Source organism: Pan paniscus, chromosome 20 (assembly GCF_029289425.2).
Source record: "Pan paniscus chromosome 20, NHGRI_mPanPan1-v2.0_pri, whole genome shotgun sequence".
NCBI classification, from domain to species: domain Eukaryota; kingdom Metazoa; phylum Chordata; class Mammalia; order Primates; family Hominidae; genus Pan; species Pan paniscus.
In genome coordinates this window covers 51,524,617-51,531,808 of record NC_073269.2, presented here as the reverse complement: position 1 = coordinate 51,531,808, position 7,192 = coordinate 51,524,617, and the positions used below count along the sequence as shown (strand labels likewise).

At 55.4% G+C, this 7,192-nt stretch overlaps 1 protein-coding gene across 5 annotated transcripts in view; it reads left to right on the top strand.

Moving 5' to 3' along the window:
• ERCC2 (ERCC excision repair 2, TFIIH core complex helicase subunit) overlaps window positions 1-7,192 on the top strand; it is a 19,085-nt gene continuing 11,893 nt past the window's right edge. For 2 of the 5 annotated variants that reach the window (XM_014342706.5, XM_034944432.4), the window contains exons 1-10: window positions 91-532; window positions 1,518-1,595; window positions 1,673-1,735; window positions 1,922-2,035; window positions 5,487-5,603; window positions 5,691-5,807; window positions 6,098-6,221; window positions 6,314-6,410; window positions 6,526-6,659; window positions 6,734-6,902. In XM_014342706.5, coding sequence (XP_014198192.1) covers window positions 401-532; window positions 1,518-1,595; window positions 1,673-1,735; window positions 1,922-2,035; window positions 5,487-5,603; window positions 5,691-5,807; window positions 6,098-6,221; window positions 6,314-6,410; window positions 6,526-6,659; window positions 6,734-6,902 — 1,145 coding nt within the window. In that variant the 5' untranslated portion in view covers window positions 91-400. Of the gene's footprint in view, window positions 533-1,517; window positions 1,596-1,672; window positions 1,736-1,921; window positions 2,036-5,486; window positions 5,604-5,690; window positions 5,808-6,097; window positions 6,222-6,313; window positions 6,411-6,525; window positions 6,660-6,733; window positions 6,903-7,192 lie in introns of all 5 variants that reach the window. The other 3 variants (XM_003817527.7, XM_063600398.1, XM_034944431.3) reach the window with 3 other exon arrangements.

Genomic DNA, 7,192 nt, shown 5'->3' with positions numbered 1-7,192 from the left:
GCAGGTTAGCCAATGGTCTCGTAATGTAGGTGGAGCGAGCCCTCGAGGATGTCCACGACCCGGCCTCTCGCTGAATATTCATGAGGGAGGCGGGTCGACGCCGCTGCACAGTCCGGCCGGCGCCATGAAGTGAGAAGGGGGCTGGGGGTAGCGCTCGCTAGCGGGCGCGGGGGGTCTTGAAGATGGGGTCATCGGTGGGCGCGCCTGGGTCCCCAAGGGGGCGAGGGGAGGGTGAAGGGGTGGGACGGGGGCAGCCGCAGGGAGCAGCAGTGATAGCGAGGAGACGCTGAGGGGGCCCCGAGGCTCCTGAGGACCTGAGGGTTACCGGGGGCGCCGGGCCCGTCACCCTTCTCTGGGCTCGACGACCGGGCACTGTGGAGGCGGGAGAGGGGCTGAGGGGATGGGAACTGACCCAGCAGCCCCTGCCGCCAGGCTCAACGTGGACGGGCTCCTGGTCTACTTCCCGTACGACTACATCTACCCCGAGCAGTTCTCCTACATGCGGGAGCTCAAACGCACGCTGGACGCCAAGGTGGGTGGCCGGTGGGCCCGACCCGCCCACTCGACCGGTGGGGCTGCCACGCCTGGGCCTAAGACAGATTGCAGGACTTCTGGATTTTAGAAGTCCGAGGTCCCTGGGAATCCAGGACCCCATAATCTTCCGTTATCTAAAACAATAATGGTGAATAGGCTGGGCGCGGTGGCTCGCGCCTGTAATCCCAGAGCTTTGGGAGGACGAGGCGGGCGGATCACTTGAGGTTAGGAGTTGGAGACCAGCCTGGCCAACATGGTGAAACCCCGTCTGTACTAAAAATACAAAAATTAGCCAGGTGTGGTGGCGGGCGCCTGTAATCCCACCTACTCGGGAGGCTGAGGCAGGAGGATCGCTTGACGCCAGGAGTTGGAGGCTGCAGTGAGCCATGATTGTGCCACTGCATTCCAGCCTGGGCAATAGTGACACTTGTCTCTTAAAAAAGAAGGGAGAAAAGTTCACTATATATCAGCTACTGTGCCAAATATTTAACCTGCAATTTCTCACAATCCTCATAGTCATGTTATGAGGAAGGTTTTATTATTAGGCCCATTTTATTTTATTTATTTATTTTTGAGATTGAATTACAGGTGCGCGCCACCACATCTGGCTAATTTTTTGTATTTTTAGTAGAGACGGGGTTTCACCTTGTTGGCCCAGCTGGTCTTGAACTTCTGACCTCAGGTGGTCCACCTGCCTCAGCCTTCCAAAGTGCTGGGATTACAGGTGTGAGCCACCACGCCTGGCTTTAGGCTCATTTTAGAGATAGGGATACTGAGGTCTGGGGAGGTGAAGGTACTTGCCTAAGACCACTCAACAAGGAGGAGGCAGAAGTGAGGTTCAAACCCACTGCCCAATCTTAACTGCTGCTGTGTTATCCTGCTGTTCTGAGTTGGTGGCATTGGGGGTCGGGGAGAGTCCCCAGAGTTTGTGTGCCCAAGGTTCTGAGACCCTGTGTGTTGCCCCTCTGGTCCCCAACATGCAGGGTCATGGAGTCCTGGAGATGCCCTCAGGCACCGGGAAGACAGTGTCCCTGTTGGCCCTGATCATGGCATACCAGAGAGTGAGTGATGCGCTGAACCCGTAAAGGCAGACAAAGGAAGGGGCGGGACAGGGACTGAGGCCGCTTGTTATCGGCAGGCATATCCGCTGGAGGTGACCAAACTCATCTACTGCTCAAGAACTGTGCCAGAGATTGAGAAGGTAAGCTGGGACTCATCCTGGTGCTCCAGCCCCACTGTTCCCTAGGCGCTATTGGTCCCCCTGGCGGTGGCCGTCACCAGCTTTCGGGGGTGTTTGGGAAGCTGGGGAAGAGGCTGGGACCTGGCAGGGCAGGGGTTTGTGCCTCCAATGAACACAAGCTCCCCCTGCCCCCCAACTTTGGAGTAGGTGATTGAAGAGCTTCGAAAGTTGCTCAACTTCTATGAGAAGCAGGAGGGCGAGAAGCTGCCGTTTCTGGGACTGGCTCTGAGCTCCCGCAAAAACTTGTGTATTCACCCTGAGGTGAGCACCTGTTCCTTCTCCTTGCCCTTAGCCCAGAGGTAGAGGAAACTCTTTCGTCCAACCACAAGTCCTGGATCCCCAGGCCATATCTCTTGCAAAGGCATGCAGTGGCTACACACAGAATTCCCGTCTCAGTGGTCAAATTCTCATTCATCGTGGCCCAGGCAAGCACACTTCCTCCAGGGAGTCTTCAAATTCTACCCAGGCCTAGGAGAGGTTAAAAAGGCAGCTCTTAGAGTCTCTGGCAGGCCTGGTTTCCTGGCTCTGAAACTTACTAGCCGGGTATTTATGGAGAGGCATTTTCTGCCACCTGGGCCTCAGTCTTCCTTTCTGTAAAATGGGGATAATTATGTAGCTGCTTCATAAGGTTGCTGATGATAAAATTGGGTGAAATGTTGCAGCCGATGCCCTTAGCATGTACAAAGAGCTAAAAGAATGTTAGAAATTCTCATGATAGGCCAGGTGCGGTGGTTCACGCCTGTAGTCCCAGCACTTTGGGAGTCTGAGGTGGGCAGATCATTTGAGGTCAGGAGTTCGAGACCATCCTGGCCAACACGGCGAAACCCCATTTCTACTAAAAATACAAAAATTAGCCGGGGGTGGTGGTGTACACGTCGGTAATGCCAGTCGCTTGTACCCAGGAGGCAGAGGTTGCAGTGAGCTGAGGTCATGCCACTGCATTCCAGCCTGGGTGACAGAGTGAGACTCTGTCTTAAAAAAAAAAAAAAAAAAAAAGAAATTGTCATGATATTTATATGCATGACGACATATGACAAATACAATATTAGTTATCATTAATTATGCTATAAAATCATTGTACTTGGCTGGGCATGGTGACTCACGACTATAATCCCAGCACTTTGGGAGGCCGAGGCGGGTGGACACCTGAGGTCGGGAGTTTGAGACCAGCCTGGCCAATATGGAGAAACCCCGTCTCTACTGAAAAAAAAATTGAAAAATTAGCTGGGCACATGCCTGTAATCCCAGCTACTTGGGAGGCTGAGACAGGAGAATCGCTCGAACCCCCGAGGGGGAGGTTGCAGTGAGCCGAGATCGCGCCACTGCACTCCAGCCTGGGCAACAAGAGTGAAACTCCGTCTCAAAAAAAAAAAAAAAAAAATTGTACTCACTGTGTGCCAGGCACTGTTCTGAATACTTTACATGTGGTAACCAACAGAATGTATATATGTGTATATATTATACTTACATATATATGTGTGTGTATATATGTTTTTATGTGTGTGTGTGTGTGTGTATATTTTTTGTTTTGTTTTTGAGACGGAGTCTCACTCTGTCACCCAGCCTGGAGTGCAGGGGAGTGATCTTGGCTTACTACAAGCTCCGCCTCCCGGGTTCAAGAAATTCTCCTGCCTCAGCCTCCTGAGTAGCTAGGATTACAGGTGCCCCACTACACCCGGCTAATTTGTGTGTTTTTAGTAGAGACAGTGTTTCACCATGTTGGTTAGGCTGGTCTCTAACTCCTGACCTTGTGATCCTCCTGCCTCAGCCTCCCAAAGTGCTGGGATTACAGGCATGAGTCATCGTGCCCAGCCTTATTTATTATTATTATTTTCGAGATGGAGTTTCACTCTTGTTGCCCAGGCTGGAGTGCAGTGGCGTGATCTCGGTTCACCACAACCTCCACCTCCAAGGTTCAAGTGATTCTTCTGCCTCAGCTTCCTGAGTAGCTGGGATTACAGGCACCCACCACCACGCCCGGCTAGTTTTTTGTATTTTTAGTAGAGATGGGGTTTCATCATGTTGGCCAGGCTGGTCTCAAACTCCCACACTGGGCCCACAGACTATATATTATATCACATTATTTGTAAGAATATGTGAGAAATAATACATCTAGTGGATGACAAAGAACACAGGCCTCGGTGACTGATGAAAGGGGAAATGGAGAAGGAAGGGCTGGCTGCCTTGGAGCTTTCCTTTTGGCGTAGGAAAAGGATTTGTTCTTCAGAAAGAGCCTTAGGCTGTGATGGTGCCTTAGAGGGTACAGAGCAGGTCAGGGGTAAGGGGAGTCCCAGACTGTGTGGAACCTCCTTTGATTCTTAGGCCCTGCCAGGGTTCCATGTGTTTTGGCATTTCCAAGGATGAAGTAGTTAACTTCAACCTATATGCTAAAGATTTTTCAGGCTTATTGTTTTAAAATATTAGTTTTGGGCCGGGCATGGTGGCTCACACCTGTAATCCCAGCACTTTGGGAGGCTGAAGCGGGTGGATCACCTGAGATCAGGAGTTCGAGACCAGCTTGATCAACATGGAGAAACCCTGTCTCTACTAAAAAGACAAAATTAGCCGGGTGTGGTGGCACATGTCTGTAATCCCAGCTACTTGGGAGGCTGAGACAGGAGAATCGCTTGAACCTGGGAGGCGGAGGTTGTGGTGAGCCAAGATCGTGCCATTGCACTCCAGCCTGGGCAACAGAGCAAGACTCCATCTCAAAAAATAAAATATTAGTTTTGGCTGGCTGGGCGCAGTGGCTCAGCCTGTAATCCCAGCACTTTGGGAGGCTGAGGTGGGAGGATTGCTTGAGACCAGGAGTTTGAGACCAGCCTGGGCAACATAGCAAGACCTCATCTTGACTAAGAAGACAAAAATTAGCCGGGCATGGTGGTGCACACCTGTGGCCGCAGCTACTCCGGAGGCTGAGTGGGGAAAGGATCACTTGAGCCTGGGAGGCCAAGGACGTAGTGAGCCGTGATTGGGCCACTGCATTCCAGCCTGAGTAGCAGAGGGACTTGTCTCCAAAAATATGTATGTATAACTTGTAGTTGTAAGAATGTAACAATTTTACTACTCTTTTTTTTTTTGAGAGGGAGTCTGGCTCCGTGGCCCAGGGTGGAGTACAGTGGCATGATCTCGGCTCACTGCAACCTCTGCCTCCTGGGTTCAAGGGATTCTCCTGCCTCAGCCTCCCGAGTAGCTGGGATTCCAGGTGTGCACCACCACACCTGGCTCATTTTTGTATTTTTATTTTTACTTATTTTTTTGAGATGGTGTCTCACTCTGTCGCCCAGGCTGGAGTGCTATGGCACGATCTCTGCTCACTGCAACCTCCACCTCCCGGATACAAGCGATTCTCCTGCCTCAGCCTCCCGAGTAACTGGGATTACAGGCATGTGCCACCACGCCTGGCTAATGTATTTTTAGTGGAGACAGGGTTTCACCATGTTGGCCAGGCTGGTCTCGAACTCCTGACCTCGTGATCTCCCCACCTCAGCCTCACAAAGTGCTGGGATTACAGGCGTGAGCCACCGCGCCCAGCCCAATTTTACTACTCTTGTATCCCTGCATTAAGTTCCCACGCGTCTTAACTAATAATGCAACAGACTGAGGTTCAAGTTGTCCAAAACCCCAGCCAGCTGGGAGGTGTGGAGACCTGGGTTTGAAGAGTGGTTGGGTTTCCACCCTGTCTGGGTGCTAAGATGCCCCACACCCCCAGGTGACACCCCTGCGCTTTGGGAAGGACGTCGATGGGAAATGCCACAGCCTCACAGCCTCCTATGTGCGGGCGCAGTACCAACATGACAGCAGCCTGCCCCACTGCCGCTTCTATGAGGTTCCTGGAGGGCAGGGCTGAGGGAGGGAGGCAGGACAGGTAGCCTGGGGCAGGCAGCCTCCCTGACCCCTGGCACTCTTGTCCCAGGAATTTGACGCCCATGGGCGTGAGGTGCCCCTCCCCGCTGGCATCTACAACCTGGATGACCTGAAGGCCCTGGGGCGGCGCCAGGGCTGGTGCCCATACTTCCTTGCTCGATACTCAGTGAGGAGGCTGGTGGGATGGGCAGAGGGGCGAGTGTGAGGGTGTGGGCTGCCCGCCCGTCTCCTGTCTGCCCATGTCTGTCTGTTGCTTGCTGTGAGTCTGCCTGTCTGCATCTCCCTGTTGGTGGGTGCCCGTATCTGTTGGTCTGTCTCTAGCCATCTGCTCATACTTCTGCCTGGCCTGTGTCTGCCTGTGCAGGCCTGTGTGGGAGTGACGGGCCAGTGTGGCCAGGGGTAGGGGTAGGGGTTGGGGTGGCAGGGCCCTGGTAACCCTGCTCCCCGGCCCCCCAGATCCTGCATGCCAATGTGGTGGTTTATAGCTACCACTACCTCCTGGACCCCAAGATCGCAGACCTGGTGTCCAAGGAACTGGCCCGCAAGGCCGTCGTGGTCTTCGACGAGGCCCACAACATTGGTGAGGGGGGCGCCGGGGGCCAAAGGGATGCCAGCCCCTCTGAGTGAGGCCCCTGCAGGCCTGCCTGAGCCGGCTCTCTCCCCCTTCTCCAGACAACGTCTGCATCGACTCCATGAGCGTCAACCTCACCCGCCGGACCCTTGACCGGTGCCAGGGCAACCTGGAGACCCTGCAGAAGACGGTGCTCAGGTGGGGCCGGGGACGTCTGGCGGTGGTGCCCGCCCTGCCCCTGGGACCCTGGCCCCTGTCTGACTTGTCCCCAGGGTTGCCAGCCCCCTCCCAGCCCCAGCTCATCTCCCCGCAGGATCAAAGAGACAGACGAGCAGCGCCTGCGGGACGAGTACCGGCGTCTGGTGGAGGGGCTGCGGGAGGCCAGCGCCGCCCGGGAGACGGACGCCCACCTGGCCAACCCCGTGCTGCCCGACGAAGTGCTGCAGGGTGAGCCCCGACCCCCCGCTGCCCCCCAGTCCCTTTCCCGCCTCCCCGTGGCCGCTGATAGCGTCTCCTCGCAGAGGCAGTGCCTGGCTCCATCCGCACGGCCGAGCATTTCCTGGGCTTCCTGAGGCGGCTGCTGGAGTATGTGAAGTGGCGGCTGCGTGTGCAGCATGTGGTGCAGGAGAGCCCGCCCGCCTTCCTGAGCGGCCTGGCCCAGCGCGTGTGCATCCAGCGCAAGCCCCTCAGGTGCGGCCCCAGACAGCGCGCGGGGTGGGGGCCCGGCAGGTCCCGGTTATGCAGAGCCGTGTCCTCCACGCCTGTAGCCCCAGGTCACCATTGCAGCATCAGGAGTGAGTGAGCTGGGCGAGGCAAGTGGGACCTTGTCTGGTCTAACCTGGGAGGTCCGGGAGCAAGGTTGGAGCTGATTCTGGGTCCGTGCGTCGGGCAGGGGCCTGGCAGGCAACACCTGGCTGGATTGGAGAATCTACCCCACCCAAGAGAGTGGGAGCACCATTTACAGAGGGGCGGGCTGGGGG